General features: G+C 41.2%; 1 protein-coding gene across 3 annotated transcripts; it reads left to right on the top strand.

Moving 5' to 3' along the window:
- The first annotated feature begins 237 nt into the window (after nucleotides 1-237).
- LOC117745674 (upstream stimulatory factor 2) lies at nucleotides 238-14,788 on the top strand. 3 transcript variants are annotated; one of them, XM_034554160.1, is made up of 12 exons: nucleotides 238-343; nucleotides 1,388-1,596; nucleotides 2,043-2,083; nucleotides 2,391-2,488; nucleotides 3,999-4,118; nucleotides 4,789-4,942; nucleotides 7,438-7,525; nucleotides 9,182-9,220; nucleotides 11,073-11,131; nucleotides 11,466-11,560; nucleotides 11,643-11,771; nucleotides 12,670-14,788. In XM_034554160.1, exons 2-12 carry the CDS (start codon nucleotides 1,562-1,564, stop codon nucleotides 12,757-12,759), a joined length of 948 nt encoding a protein of 315 aa, XP_034410051.1. In that variant the 5' UTR covers nucleotides 238-343; nucleotides 1,388-1,561; the 3' UTR covers nucleotides 12,760-14,788. The 3 variants fall into 3 exon arrangements, with proteins under 3 accessions (XP_034410051.1, XP_034410050.1, XP_034410052.1); XM_034554159.1 differs by lacking the exon at nucleotides 238-343 and having other exon boundaries at nucleotides 350-1,596; XM_034554161.1 differs by lacking the exons at nucleotides 238-343; nucleotides 9,182-9,220 and having other exon boundaries at nucleotides 1,353-1,596.
- The last annotated feature ends 1,686 nt before the right edge of the window (nucleotides 14,789-16,474 follow it).

Genomic DNA, 16,474 nt, shown 5'->3' with positions numbered 1-16,474 from the left:
CTGAGGGGACCGCCTCCTATTCCAGCCAATGAGAACAGACAAGGGGCAACGCTCTCTATACTGATTGGCCAAGACGCGCTTGAAGCCATTGTTAAATTCAATATAGTGAGTTAATGACAAATAATACTTATTTAAGATTTTTTTGTTTTACTTGTTGAATCCACTGTCATTTGTCTGATAATTTAAATAGCTCAAACCGCGACAAATCACCTGTGAATAATGTAGTGCTCCTCTTATCTGCGTCGTAAACAAAGGCCAAGAATGAACCGTTCCGCTGTCTGTGTGGCAAAGTTCACGGCGGACAACAGAGTGACGCAATGAGGTCAATGTAACATGATACATGGTAAGTTATACATAAGGATGACCTGATAACATTTTTGATTTTAGTATATTCTGAAAAGTGTCCTAATAACATATTTCAGATTTTAGGATATTCAGAAAAGTTTTCTTCTAATACCAAAGATGAGTAGAAAGAAATATCATAATATAAATTGTATTACTGGTCTATTTTGTTATTAATTGGCCACATAGGCCACTAATTATTAAGTACCTACAATTTGACTTTGGCCAATGTATATGCTATGTTGCCTTGGCGTGTTTTAAAAGAAAGCGAAACCTTTCTTCAACAATAATATAATTTCAAATTAGGAAAAGGGAGGAACATTCGTCTCAAATTACAGCAATATCATGTCCCTTACTGACACATATATGGTCGACCACATATTAGAAACACTCCTCATTATATAACAACACCACAAACTACAGCCTTACCACCACTCAATGGCTTCAACAAAATATGGACATTATAACCGACTGGCATTTTTATTGGACTGTTTTGTTCTAACTAGGTGTACCTAATAAACTGGTGTAGACGAAGTGAATCTTGGTAAAGTAAAGTAGCCACATTCAAAATCCCTAAACTAAAGGACCCTTTACATTTAAGTCTAGCTGAAAGAGTTGACTTTCCCTCGATGAATAATAAACTTCATAACTTCAGAAGTAAAAGTAAACTTTATAGTGATAGACAGATTTAGGGCAGATTTGTTTGCATTGTAAAAAATCCTGCTTTGTAATGAGACACTTTCTCAAAATAATGACTTTGTCCTATAATTTCTAAACATCGACGTATCAATATTTTTACTCAGGCCTAGTGGGCAACTAAGTCATTATTTGAGCTGCTAAGTATTTTTCTCGAGATAAGTAAGTTATTCTTTGGACATTTTATTTTGAAATATCTACTTATTTATTTATTGGACTGTTTTAGTCTTTCCCACTTTCTCTCACGGTTACCAACCTCCCCACTGGTAACGTCGCACTGTATATATTATGACCAGGGCAGAAACCGTTGTTTTTGAACGCATTAACCGTGTGAGTTCCACATCTTCAGAGTCAGCTCGGGTCACCCAACGGCAGCAGCGGCGGCCTCCATTTTAACTCCGACACCGAGCAACACCTCACGTGTCCTGGTCTGTCTCTCTCACATGACCCGAGTGTTTGTTCCCGTGATCAGCACTTCCATCTCCGTCTGTGACACCGAATATCACTTTTTACTCCAACCCTGATGGATATGCTCGAACAGAGTCTGGACAGCGCCAGGTAACCGGGACTCGGTCAAAATGGCTAACAAGCACAGGCTAGCTCCAACATGCTATTTCTGATAGCTAGTTTAGGACGCGGACTTAGGCCTAACCTTAAAAACACTATTGTATAAACGAATTAAATTAGCGGTTGAATTCGAAAGAGATGTAAGATACTTTGCTAGCTGGATAGCCGACTAATTGTATCCCAGAGTGTCTAGTTGTGTAAAACATGATTAGCTAATAACACAATAGCTAAGTTAGCTTAAGCGAAGTATTTATACACAACCGCTGTGAAGTACAGGGACTTTAGCCGTGTTGTGTTTTACTTTGCGATCGTGCTGTTGGTCGACTGGCAGTCTTTCACAAGTTTGCCATCAGCTAAAGCAAAGTTGAGGATGAAAGTAATTATATGTATTTGTATCCACAATACTGGTTGCGTTAAACTAGTTATTTGGTTTGCAGCCAAGAAAAGCAAGAAGAAGAGGTTGTCCAGACGTCTGAAGGTAAGAATGAATTCACCAAGCTGTCAGTTATCACATCTGGTATCCTGCGCATACATATTTTGTGCAATAGCCCAAAGTAGATATAACGTTAACGGATGACACACTACTCCATCTGATAAATAAGCGTTGTGTCACAGAGTATGGCTTGTATTTCCTGTTCTGTTCAAACTAGCTAACGTTACATCATGCAGGAGGCACATATTATGTTCAGCAACTCCCGGCTTGTTAGCTTTCTTTATTAGCTTTTTTTTCTTTTCCATTCTCACGACTGACTGATTTTTTTCTGCCCGCCCCTGTGACGGAACAGGAGAAGAACAGACCGCTGTGACAATAGCCAGTGTTCAGCAGGCTGCAGCGTTTGGTGACCATAACATACACTATCAGTTCCGCACTGAGGGGGGTCAGGTGAGTGACTTCTGAAAGACATCAAGTGTGCATGCAGAAGCGTACTCAAGTAATAGTACAAAAGGATGAGAATACAAATATAGTCATTATGCAGACTTGTATATGTGGTATTGTTGTTTTATGTAGTGTATTTATTGTCATATCCAGGCCAGGAACATTGGATGCAAACAAGCTTTTAGCTAACTCTGGTGCAATTACTTTTAATTGTGAGCTGTCCCTGCAAACTAAATATATTTTTATTACTGCTCTATAGTTAGTGATGCATTGATGTGTTAGCATCACTGATGTTGCAGCTGGTAAAGATGTAGCTATTGTTAACTACTTGACAACATTGTCCTAAACCATGAATTGCTAAAAATAAATGAATCACCCAGATCAATTTTCAGGTAAGGTACCTCAAAATTGTACTTAAGCGCAGTACTGGAATAAATATACTTAGTTACATTTCACCACAGCCCCTAATGGCATATTGGTCTAACGTTTAGGGTTAGATTGCATCTGTACAGCACTCCCAACAGAAAACAGACTCGGAATCACTTTATAGCTACGGTGGAATAAACATCAGCGGGCTGTTTGACATAATTAGCAACTGAAAGAGCTTCACATTACATATTGATAAATGGCGTGGAATGGATTACGCATTTACAGAGCAAAGTGAAAGTGGTAGATAATATGATTGTCTGTAAACACAATTCCACCCCACATGTACTGTATATGTGCGCTTTGCAATTTATGGTCTGTCATACTGAGCGTTTTGATGTAGGTGCGCTCACATTAGTGAGAAGAACCTGAGTTCCTCATGAACAGTGTTATGTTGTCATGCGTTTTCTCCGGATGCTTGGGCTCCGTCCTCTATACCAAAAACAAGTCAGGAGGATAGCAGGCTCTAAATTACCTGAAGGTATGAGTGTGTGGGTTTTCTTTTTCTAGTCTCATGAGTGTTTTCTTGCAGTCCACTAATGGGGTATTTGCTCCAGCAGTACCTAGTGATTGACAATGGGACAGCAGTGCAAATACATTGATTTGAAAAGGATAAAAGTTGGTTTATCCTCTTCCAGATGATTTACACTGGAGGGAATTAAGTCAGGGATCCATGTGGCTCATTTGGTGTAAACAAGGCTAGTGTGAGTGATCATGTGATTGCAGCCGGTTCTGGGATTGGCATGGGAATGCTGTCACATGTCAGTCAGGAGGAGAGTCACATGATGGAGGGTTACAAACACTGATTCATGCCACAAACAAGCTCATTTATGTGACCTTGTTTAAAAAAATTGAATCTGGCACATTCTGAAGCATCAGCAAATCGAGTGGGATACAATATGCTCATGCTACAGAATGTGCCTGAAGTGTGATCAATGCGCTACTGTATTGGACTATAGTGTCAGGTACTAGAGATATAAATCTACAATTCGGGTACGGTTTCGATTTGGACACAGTACGTCTGTCACAAGGACTGGAGTAAACCACCTGAATAAACAACTGGTTTCTCTGGTTCCTCTCCACCTTGCAGGTGACGTACCGTGTTGTTCAGGTGACTGACCAGCAGCTTGAAGGGCGAGAGGATGCGGGAGGAGCAGTGAGTGTCGTCTCTACAGCTGCCTTCACTGGGGCGTCTCAGGCTGTGGCTCAGGTACCAAAGTCTCCTCCCCTTTTATTGATCAAAGAGAACCCACTGGGGCTATGGACTGCTTTTAAAGACTTATTACTTAAAGTATAAAGCCTGCAGTATTTCAGCTTTTATCAACAAGTCTTTCTGATTAAATATTAAAACGAACAATGAATTTATTCTGCTAACATATCGTCTCTGCAGACACAGAAGTTAGTGTTGTCGAAACACTATTAAAAACACATAAATGAGACGTAGCATTGCACAACGCCATGTAAATACTTAAGCATGTGTCTGAGCATGACAGCTGCCCGACACGGAGCTACTCATGGAGAATAAAAATGAAAATGCAGAACTGTTTCCGAACGAGGCACCATGGTTATGTTCATAGCCAGATTCAGAACATGTTTTTGGTTCAAAACATACAATTATCTTTGCAAGAACAGATTCAAATTTGTTTTCATTTGCAATACACTGACGGCCTGACTGACCTTGCCGTTATCTCCGCTAACAAGATCCTTGCTACGTCTTTTTTTCTTCTCAGCTGTCAAACTGTACTGTGTGTTGCTTGGGGGGTCTCGAGGGGGACGCTAGTATCAAATCTGACAGAGACTGAGGTGTACGTTTACCTGCTGTGACCGCTCCATTGCGACTTGTTCAAGCCTCCCCTCTGTCTCTCTCTTATCTGTCACAGGCTGTGATCCAAAACCCTTTTAGTAATGGAGGAAGCCCAGCAGGAGAGACAGTGGGAGGGGAGACGCGCTTCGCTTACTTCCCAGCAACTGCGGTGAGCGACGGGACTGTGTCCGTGCAGGCTGCCGCGGACCCCACACTCACACAGGCAGGGGGTGAGTCGGTTCTCACACTTAATTTGGGTTTAAACTTACCACAGTGTCACTGAAAATACTGTATAAACTAGACCCAAAACAAACAGGAGTGCATTGAGTTCCAAAATGAGAGAACAGCAGCTCTTTTTTTTATAGTTATAGATGAACCAAGATCTCCACCAAAACATAGGATGCTTTAAGTCATAAATGATGTTGCCTTTTGCTGAATACTGTAACAATACAATATTACAAGAGACACAAATGAAGATAGCTGCGCTGATCATATTTAGTGGTGGGGATCCAGATGAGGCTGGTGGACTGTCAATGAGGGTGGTCAGGGCTTGTTCGACCTGGAGACCAGGACGTTATACACAACCAACAGCTGCTTGTTCTGGTACCCTGTTGCTGAGACAGTGTTTCTGGGAGGACGGTGTAATTAATAACCCTGTGTTTCTGCTGGTGTCTGGTTTGCCACACTGTTGGCCCAGACTAGTCCTCCGCACAGGCATAAAAACCGTGACCCAAACAAGACCTGTACCTGCATTTCGAGACCCAGTTGTAATCCAGTTTGATTCAATGTTGTATTTTAGTTATTCCTTTTCAAAAGAGAGGGATATGCTCGTGGCCAGAATAAACATATACAAGTCTAGGGCTGTAATTTACAATTATTTTCATTATTGATTAATTTGCTGATTATTTTCTTGATTAATCATTTAGTTCATTAAATGTGAGAGAACTTGATTTAATATGCTTGTTTTGTTGGACCAACAACAGAAGCCAATGGTATCAATTTACTGACGTGTATGTTAACAAACGGCATTAAATTCTCTCATTTGAGAATATTTGTGCTTGAAAAACACTTAATAATAGAGTTAATAGTTATATTAATAATTGCTGATTAATGGATCCAAAGAATCAATGATGCACTCAATAGGGCTGCTCGATTATGGCCAAAATCATAATCACGATTATTTTGATCAATATTAAGATCACGATTATTTATCACGATTATTCATTAATTTTAGGAACAACATCTTTTCATTGCGCTTTAACGTTTAAATGAACAAAAACTCTGCGTCCACTTCCATTGTTGTGTTACATTCTGGCTAATATACAAATGTACACGTCTTTGCATCAAAATATGAATAAAATGTTTACCCAAAATACGAATAACATGTTTACCTAAAATGTACGGCTCCATTGTTCTGCTTGACCATAGCTCAGTCGTAGTTGCAAAATACTCGACAGCTGTGACATCCCTTTGTATTTCCCCCCGATGTTTTTCATACAGTGCAGGTAATGCCTGTTTGGAGAAGTAATGGCGTATCTGTTGTCGAGTGTCTTGACCATTTTTCTGAAGCCTTCATTGCTCAGTATTCATTGGACACATGTCTTTGGCCAAATGAAATGTGATTGCAGCCGTTATTTCAGTGCGTCTTTGGGAGTTGGGCAGATACGCTGTCGTGCTATGCAGGGTCGCGGTTATGCTTTTCTGGGTTGACGACGTTGCACATGGACGAAGATTCAGCCTTCTGCTCCCGACCTTTGACCTTTCACACCCGTGACCGTCTGTTCTGTTGTCTCTCTCCTCGACCAGAGTCGACTGCTCATTTAATCATGGCAGCCAAAATCATGATTGCGTTTAAAATTCGATTAATTGCGCAGCCCTACTCAATAGTGTCTGCAGCATAAACCCACAAAGCAAGCTCTGCCCGACGATGCCACAGAAAGGGAAGAAGATCATGAGGTTTCTTTGCTGTGGGGTAACGACCGAGGCCAGGGCCTTGGAGAAGGAAGTGGGCAGCAGTCTTTCTTTTCTGTGAGCCTGCGGTAGTTTAAGCAGGCATGGCATTCGGGCTGAGTAGTGCACTGGAGGGGGTGAGATAGTGACATCTCCTATAAAGGTGAGGGATAGGGGAGGATAGTGCATGGAGCTCTGGCAATGAACCACATTCTGACAAGACTGGTTTCAGGGGTGGGAAGGGCTTGACCTTTTTACGGAGTATCAAAGTGTAGTCCTGGTGCAAGCATTGTTAATACATATCACACGCCAGCAGAACAAATATATATTAACAGGGTGTGTAGTGCCAGCTATGTGACATTACTTGCGATACTCTTAACCAGTTATTTTTCATTACTAAATAATTGACCATCACCACGGACCATCACTCCTTTTAGCCGAGCTGTGGTTGTGTAAAACTCCAGACAGAACGGATTGAAATATAACTTTTTATTTATTACTGTTTTTTTACTCGCCACGGTTCTATTGCACTGTCAGTAACTGGCGTAGTTGGAGGAGCTCAGACCCAGCGTAAAGAAGCACCGATAAAATAGCCAGTAATGTTTTAAGCTTATCAAGCCATTCCGGGGGCGAATTGCATCGTTAAAAGTCGACCCTCGCACTCTTAATTTGTTGTGAGATAATTCATTAGAGCAACGAGAGTCTGCCTTTTATGCCGGGTTGCCCTTTTGTTTCTCACCGCATTGCAAACTGATGACTGCTCTGCCTTCCACAGGTCAGTTTTATGTGATGATGACCCCCCCTGATGTCATTCAGACAGGCACACCACGGACCATCGCTCCTCGTACACAGTCTTACCCTGCGTGAGTATCGGCTCTGTCAGTTGCTATCTGGCAGAAGGAATTATTAGAATAGCTGTCTTGCTATTTCTAAAAACAAAGTAACTGCTGGTCAGTTCTCGTAAAACACCATTGTTATCTTCAATGGAAATCCACTTGAAATAGGCCATTTGGTGGATTTAGCTGACAAGCTGTGACTTGCTTGATGGTGAACTTTGGTTGGAGTTTAAAAATGGGACAAATTGCTTTTTAATGTCTCGTGTTCAGAGCCATTCACAGCCATTACCTTGGCTATGATTTCCGATTTGACATTTCTGTCCCGGTTTTAACCATTTACTGCAAGAATCACACACGTTTGAGTCTGTGACGCTTCAGCACAAATCCCTACAAGCTTGACAGGGACTTCTTTCAGTTCAATAAACCCCACCTGGCAAAGCCTCAGATACAACCCTTAAATCAACATCAACGCATATTGAGTGAACAAAGCGTGCTGAATTCTCCGGAATCTAAATGCTAATCCGGCAGCAGGCTGGGGAAGTAGAATGATTTGGTATTTAGCAGAGAGATTGAGCACCAAATCCAGTTTATATGGACCGCCTAGTGGTCGATAAGTTTGGTCAATTATTGTATGTCATATGTACGTATGACTATAATTCAACTACTGCGAGGCTCAGTTCATACAACATAAAATTCTATTGTAGTTTATTTACTTAATTTTGGTACATCCTGGCTTTTCTCCCTCTCCAATATCTTCATATGATGTTTATCCCTCAAATTCACAACATGTATCATTGTAATCATGCATCAAACGACTCGGACTCCCTCCAACTGTTAGCCACATGCTGGTGATTGCTGTTATTAAGATAATCAGCAGGCTCACGTGAGCAAAGACAAACTGAGCTGTCGTTTTTATTTGCATGATACCAGCCTTGTTCTCGCCTACTACTAATTTTCTTTAACGTCCTGTAACTATGTTTCTTATAAGGTAAAAGCCAAAGCCCAGCAATTTGCTTACATGGTCACCCTTTTATCAAATTGAGTTAGCAATGACCTAAGTGAATATTCCTCCAGCCCCTTATAATTAACCTTTTAACATGTACTTAATAGTTATTCAGCTAGCTCACCAATATCGGTTGGCTACCAGCTCCTGTTTTTCTGTTGGTTTCTTTTTAAAAGAACACACAAACAGAAGAAAGACACTTTTAACCGTCTCTGCCTTTCATTCAATTTGTCAGTTTGAGGGGGGAGCCGTATATGGTTCGACAGCCAGGATGTTGACTGCTTCTGTGATTTTCAAGAACTTAAGATTTCTCAAAGATTTAGGCTGCTTTGTTGTGGGCCGCATTACGGAGAGTTGTAGATCTGCCTCAAATTTGGCAGCCGCTCCGCCACCTTTTGATGTCGCTTGATATTCACAGCGTACAGCCGACCGCTCTCCAGTCGAGAGTAACTAACAAGTCTACGTTGCCATGTGTTGAAATACAAACTGAAATGTTTTTTTCATCTCTCACAATGCCTATCTGCAATATGTTTGTTTCTGTTTATTTCCTGATTCATGAATAATGTATGATTTGTGAACGAGCCTCAGAGTTATATTTAGGTGTAAACTAATGAACAGTGACATTATCGTTGACATGTGAGTAAAATGAATGAACATTTCCCACCCTCTGCCGTTCGCAGAGATGAAAACGAGCTGCTGCAGCATGAAGGTTTAGACTGGTGAGGACAGTTTCCACATTTCTCTCACACCTTTTTGTTTTTCACCGCAAATTAACCAATCAAATTAGTCCACGAGAAGAGAGAAGACGCACACAGACCTCTGCCCTCCCGTCCCATAAGTCCCCAGTGATTCTCCCTGCTCGTGATGTAGCGTTTCTTCAGTGCTGACCCCGATCCATTGTTGTTAGTTGTCCTTGTGGCAAACTCGTTTTTTCATTAGGATTTAACAAATCAGGTCGTTGTTCTCCATCCGGAAACAAATGGCTTGTTCCACACTTATTAATTTAGTATCATTTTCAAAGTGTCCCCTGTTTGAGTTTTTTACTTATTTAGCCTAGTTTTGAAGAGTGCTGCAAGGATGACGTGAGCTTCACACCAGATCCCAAATGGCAAAAAATTATTATTTTTTTTTCCATTAAGCTTTGGACTATTAAAATAATAATAATAATAATAATAAACTCTGTGGCAAACATCATTTTTTGATGTTTACGTATTTTGTTAAAGTTAAGACAAATCAAGTAACAAGCTAACGTTAGACCACAATCGAGCCACACCGCGGTCACAGGATTATACACACCTTCACACACATTCCTTCAGCACTCTAGAAGTTACAGCAGTACAGGGACAAATGAAGTCATGTGTTTTGTCAATTTCACTATATATATATATATATATATATATATATATATTGTGTGTGTGTGTATGTATGTATGTATGTATGTGTGTGTATATATATATATATATATATATATATATATATATATATATATATATATATATATATATATATATATATATATCTCATATCAAGCCCAAGCTGCAGTCACTTGTATCTCAATGTACAATGTCCTCTAGGCCTGTACATTTAGTTATTCAGTCATCCACATTTTTATTTATTTTTTTAAACACTTTGCCTAAGAGTACTGTTAGTGATCCATTATACAGCTGAAATCTGTTGAGATACAAGACGGACTGCATTTTTGTGTGGCTCTCAAAACAGATATCAGCAGTCAAGTTGTGTTGATAGGTCACAAACTCACTGCTGTAGACTAAAGAAGTGTCGTAGAGCGACAGACAAGGAACACATGGGACCTCACAGGACATCAGAACTTTGAGTAAGCAGAAATGCAGACAATAAACAATAGTTCATGTTTGTTTTTTTTCCCCCTGTCCAAGATGTTTCTTTTGCATCCTATTCTGCACCGTTGCTGTTCTCTTGCATGGATGTTGATTCATTATAAATAGATCGAGTGATGTATTAATTGACATGAGAGTGTGTTATTGGCCTTTTCATGCTGTGGTGGCCGGATGGATAACTCTCCCCGTCACGTCTCAGGGACTTAATTAACAGAATACCTAAGGGAGGACACAGACAAGAGACAGTTGTGTCATTAGCCGTAAGCCCAGACTCCAATAGACAGCATCTAGGTTTTTTTCTTCTTCTCAGTGTTGTAATTTTCCAGCATAATAAAGCAGAGCGCTCCCTTCAGGCCACACCTGGGAAGAGGGCAGTAATAAGAATACGATGGTTGGACACTATTCCAGTCAAAGCAGCCCAGCTTCAGGACATTGGAGTTACCGGGGCTGCATATGTGGCCTCATGGCTGTGCAGCTTTCTGTATTTCTACCAAACGAACTACGTGCCTTCAGAGGCTCCTATTTAAAACAGCACACTGGTGGCGGCAAGGGCTGTGGTTACAATAGGCTTGAATTTAAAGATAACAGTGAATAATGGTTTTCAATAGGCCCAGGATTAGGTGAATTTGGGGGACTGGATTGGATTTGTGCCTGATTGTAGGGCAGCCGGAGATGGGAGATATTATAGCGTGTGAAAAGTGTTTTATTTCTGCAGGAAAATGGATGGACCGCGAACACCGAGAGATGAAAGGAGAAGAGCGCAACACAATGAAGGTGGGTAATTGGCTGCGATTGTGGCTTTTGATTTCATCAGTGCAACACAATGCAGTGCGGTGTCTAAATGGAGCATTTTTGTTGAAAAAAACCCACCTGGCCTTGTCTAAATATTCTATTAGGAATATATAACGTATGTTTCTGCACTGGCCACTAGAGGGTGCTGTTAAGCCGTCAAAGTTAAACAATATTTCATATCTAGAGGGCATAAACTGAAATGACCAGACGGAAGAAATAAAAACCTGGTTCTTTCAACTCTGATCTCTCGATATAAAAAATTCTGGTTGTATTTTTATATATTTCCTAAGCTGTTTTGTATTTAACATTCCATCAGTTGAAAGGCGGAGAAGAGACAAGATAAACAACTGGATTGTCACGCTTTCCAAGATCATCCCAGACTGCAATATTGACAGCACCAAGACTGGAGCAGTAGGCTGTCTCACTTCACTTCTACACTGACGCCAACTAGTTCTGTTTTCAAATGGTCACCATTTATCTCTGTCCTTCCTAGAGCAAAGGGGGCATCCTGTCTAAAGCTTGTGACTACATTCGCGATTTGAGGCAAAGCAACGTGCGACTGCAGGAGGGCCTGAAGGAAGTGGAGAGGATACAAGTGGACAATGAGTTGTGCAGGCAGCAGGTAGGAGTATCAGTCTGTGTGAGTCTATTTGGCTATGCGCTCTAGCCCTACAAATATTGGCGTCATGTGAAGTTTCCAGGAATTCAATGGGTAAAGAAGGTCTATGAATGATAATGTAAAAATCTTCCTTTGAGGTGGCCGGGTGTTCCAGATAAAGAGTGACAAATAATAAGGCGGCCACAGCGGGCTGCATGTGTGTCTGTGAAGATTGCCACTGCACTGAATAGATGAGTTTGCTTTGGAGTGCATTGCAACATCCTCTCGCTCGAGTCTCGGAGGCATGAAATCCACCTAGCCCCATACATACCTTCACTTTTTCAAGAAAAAAACCCTCTGAGACTTCCACCTATGTAGCTGATCATCACAGCCTGACAAAAGGGGATCAAAAGAGTTTGCACTCATATAATGTTACCTGAAATCAGCGCTTTGAAAGACTGGGAATAATATACACGGGTTGTGTGAGATCTAACTGCATGCTAATGTACTCAAGTATTGTGAAATCTTGCAGCTCCGAGGCTGCCACTTCTCCCCATTGAGTCCCGGGTCTGCGAGGCGCTCTGCAATACACTCTTATTCTGATGCTCAAAGTTGTCTCCTCAGTCCCTCAGTGGGGTGGCAGAGAATTTGGGTTTCCCCCCCAAGTGAAATGTAGCATAGATGACATATCTCAAGATTTGATAATCCAGCTGGTTGTGGACAGGGGTGTATTTGAAAAGGGCTGCACACACTACTCTATAATCCCGGGGATTGAATAGCCCTGTGTATGCATTACACACAGCCGGCACTCTCGGTCTTCAAACGAAAAAGTTTGGTCTGTAAACTTGGAGCTATATTTAGCTGTCACGGAGATGAAGACGATGATAATGAGATTTTTTTTCCACCCCTCTTTGTTCTTAAGATTGAAGAGCTGAAGAATGAGAACGCTTTGCTCCGAGCGCAACTTCAGCAGCACGGCATCGAGATGGTTGGAGAGACCCCGCCGCAGTGAAGCAGAGACAAAACCAAAACAACAAAGAACAGGGAGGGGCACCACCACTCAGACACACAACCGACACATTGGAAGAGGAGGCGAGATGATAGACGAGGGAAAGAAAATGTAAAAAAAAAAAAAAAAAACAAGAACATGTGAAGAATCACTATCTTTTTTGTGAATGCATCCTTCCCTGGGTTCCCAGGTTGAGAAATCCTTCACGGACAATTGCTGTTGAGATAACCACCTGTTACGACTCAGTAGAAATGTGCTCCGAGGAAAAGATGCCCGCTCACGTCGTCATGGCGTCACGAGCACTGGCTATGAAAGAGAACCTCTGCTGAACTCCTCCCTTGTTTTGTATTTATGTAGCCTCACTCATGGACGATGATGTTTTGCCGTTTAATTGTTGTTCCTCGTCGGTGTATTTCTTTTAACCCCCCTTCAAATTACTAATTTTGATTTAGTTTTTGCTTTTATTCTGTTTGTGTTTTTGAGTTCTGTGTTAATGTTTGTTTTTAGCTGCTTTAATTTATTAGTCCGCTTGCTGGCAGAAGCCTTGATGGAGACCAGTTACACAGACGCTCACGCACCCCCAGAGTAGCAGATTTAATTTTTAAGTGAGAAAACATCAAAGTATGCAAAACATTGTTGATACTACAGACAGAATTAATGTTAATGCTACACACACATGGCTTATCTAGACCCAAACACAAACAAGGAGCAGTGCCGGACGATTCTTATCCACCGATTTATGTAAATAAGACTTCTTGTGTTTTAATACAGATTTTACACAACGTTAGAGCAGATTATCTCTGGGAGTAAACAATCAATAACTCATTAAGTTCATGGTGGCCCTTTGACGTAGTAATTACCATTAAGTGTGTGCAAAAAGGTGGTATACTTGAATTGTTGGGTATTTAATCACATTTTTAAAGATCCAACTGTTATTACAAATTGAAATGTACAAGTGTGGAGCATGTCGACAAATAACGAACCCAACGCGCTGGATTTGGACTGGAGGAGGAGGGGGTGGGGTGAAGTGAGGTGGGTGCGGCGCAAATGCCAACTTTTGTCAAACTTTCTTTTTTCATATTTTGTTCATGTGTGATTTACCGGCGTCTCAATACGCGTAAGAATAATCCCCACATGTTTCATTTCAAGCTGTTTGCTCTATTTTGGTATTGCGACACTTCAAATGCAGCTCAATGCACAAGCAGGGAGGGGGGGGCACACCCCGGAGAGTGGCACTCAAAAGACTCTGCTCACTATGGAACAGGAGTACACAGAAAATACTGTGTCGTACTTCTGAGTCGAGCATAACTTGTTCTCCACGAAAAGAAGGAATACTTTGAAAGTGGGGAAACTTGGAAATGAGCTCACGTATTGCTCTACCCACTCAGGCGAACAATAAGTAAACTGTAATGCGTTGTACAAATGGCAAAACCAATATTAACATTGTTGATGATTTTTGTGAATGAATATACATGATGTGTTGTGTTTTTTTTTCTTTTCTTTTTTCTCCCGGCTTTGGGGTGATGTGAGCGGAAGAGATATCAAGCTCTGGAGCCACTTATTAGAGCACGCTTGCGTCTCCCTGTGTCAACAGCTGAGGATCCAGCCGGGCAAAATCAGGCCGACCATCACTTTTTAATATCTCAGACTGTGCAAGTTACCAGCTCGTGCTCTGGAAGTGCTGCCAGATTCAACTCTGATATGGATACTGCGACTGTCTGAACTCTCAAACGAGGCGCCTCGCCAAAGTTGAATGATGGATGTTTTGCGGTAGATTTCTTTTATTATTACACCTCGGTAAGAGTAGTGCAGAGAATGTGAATGTGAAGTCATGAATAATGCTTTGGAAGACGGATGTTCACAAATGAAAAGGTCACTCGTGGCTAATTTTCTTTTTGAGAAGGGCAAAAGAATGAAGAGAGAAAAACAGTCCTTTCTGTAGCAGCCTCACTTTTCTCAGGTTAGATTTTAAAGACAGCTTTTCTAAGTAATATGGTGAAAAAATAAAACTTTCACTAGCTGATGACCTTTATGGGCTTTGGTTGTGGCTCATTGTCCTTCTGCAGGACATATACAAGTCAATACTTTATTACTGTTGTCTTTGTGTGTTTGTCCATCTGTTAGTTTTAGCAGGATAATATTATCATAATTTGAATAGATTTGAGTGAAATGAGACATGGGCTTCACTTAACATTTTGACAACTCAAATGTAGCTTCAAAGTAAAATTCCTATTTTGCTTGCTCTTGGTTTCAGATGAATTCTTCAGCAGTCCTCACCTGTTTCCATCAACAAATATGCCATCTTGAATTTGTTCAACTCTGCTTCGCATTTTATTCGATCTTTATTAAATTTGGTACACAGAAGCCCCATTAAAGCCATAACAACTTGATTAAAAATGTTAGACATTTCCCTTTAACCGTAAAATATGTGTGACTAAATTTGCAACAATCTACGTTTTTAAGGGGAAAAACGCACCTAGTTATTGTTAATTAATAATTATAAACTCAGCTAAACTTCATCACGACTGGGTCTTTTTTGACCAGATTTGATGAACAGTGCTGGCAGCAACCAATCAACTGTCATTAGAGTTTGATTCAATTTATGCCACATCCTGATTGCAGGTATCACTGTTGTCTCAATGGAGAAGAACACAGACCAAAACGCAAACACAGAAGTCTGTCAAAGCAAACTAAACTTTTCTAACTTTGGCAAAAAAGAAATGGTGTAGGACTTCATTCCTCATAGTTAGAAACTGATTGAGAAAATAATGGCTTTTAGATGAGCCAAGAAATGTCCTATTGATGTGGGCTACTTGGGATTATCTGCCACACTTGTACTTGACCAAATTTAGATTGATACATTTACTCTGGGAGGGAAATATATGCATCATATTTCATCTACACAAATATGATGCATTTAGATGTCAGAGCCACTGAAAATAACCACAAATCACCACCGTACACCGCTATACTATTGCTGGACATTGTGTGCAGGTGTTCTACAAAACCGCTTAGCCAATCAGCTCGAGTCACTCTGCAGCTCCAGACTTTCTGTTTGAAAGAACACATTTGGAGGAGTGAGCCTCGCTCTCCAGTTCACCCAATCGATTGATCAACACACTGGTAAAATTGAAACCAGTTAGTTAGAACCCACAGAGGGCACCTTGGGCGACAGAGATCAATGGTGGATAAAAGGCATCGGTGAGATTGAGCTTGACTTTGCAGGTCGGGGGCAGTGATTTGGATAATCTTCTTTTAAGTGCAGACTGGGGTGCCGCACGTGCCCAAACCTTAAGACTATTTATAACCCAGACTCATTATCTATCAGGATTCATTAGGCTGACAAACTATGTGTTACATTTGCCTCGGTTTTGTCTTCCCCCCCCTTCCCCACCCCCCACCTTCTGCAGAGTCTGCAGGCTCGTCAGCTGCCATTCAAAACACACTCAGCCAGCCAGCCCGGCGTCTGTGTGTTCCTGTCTCTGTTTGAAGTGGCTGATCTCCGATAACGCGTACCTCTCTGATTGGGACATACTGCTCTGTATGCCTGTCTGTCTGCTGCCTCTTTCACCCCCATCCTGTAAAAAGATCACTGAAGAGAACCAGGCAGAGCTGAAATACAGTCGGTTTGGAAAAAGAACCCCAGAAGGTGCCAGGGAGTGTCACTTTTTACCTCTCGGTGTTGATAATTCACTTACAATTAATTGATGCATTCATT

The sequence above is a fragment of the Cyclopterus lumpus genome, chromosome 16, assembly GCF_009769545.1.
Source record: "Cyclopterus lumpus isolate fCycLum1 chromosome 16, fCycLum1.pri, whole genome shotgun sequence".
Lineage (NCBI taxonomy): Eukaryota > Metazoa > Chordata > Actinopteri > Perciformes > Cyclopteridae > Cyclopterus > Cyclopterus lumpus.
This window is presented reverse-complemented; position numbering and strand designations above follow the sequence as displayed.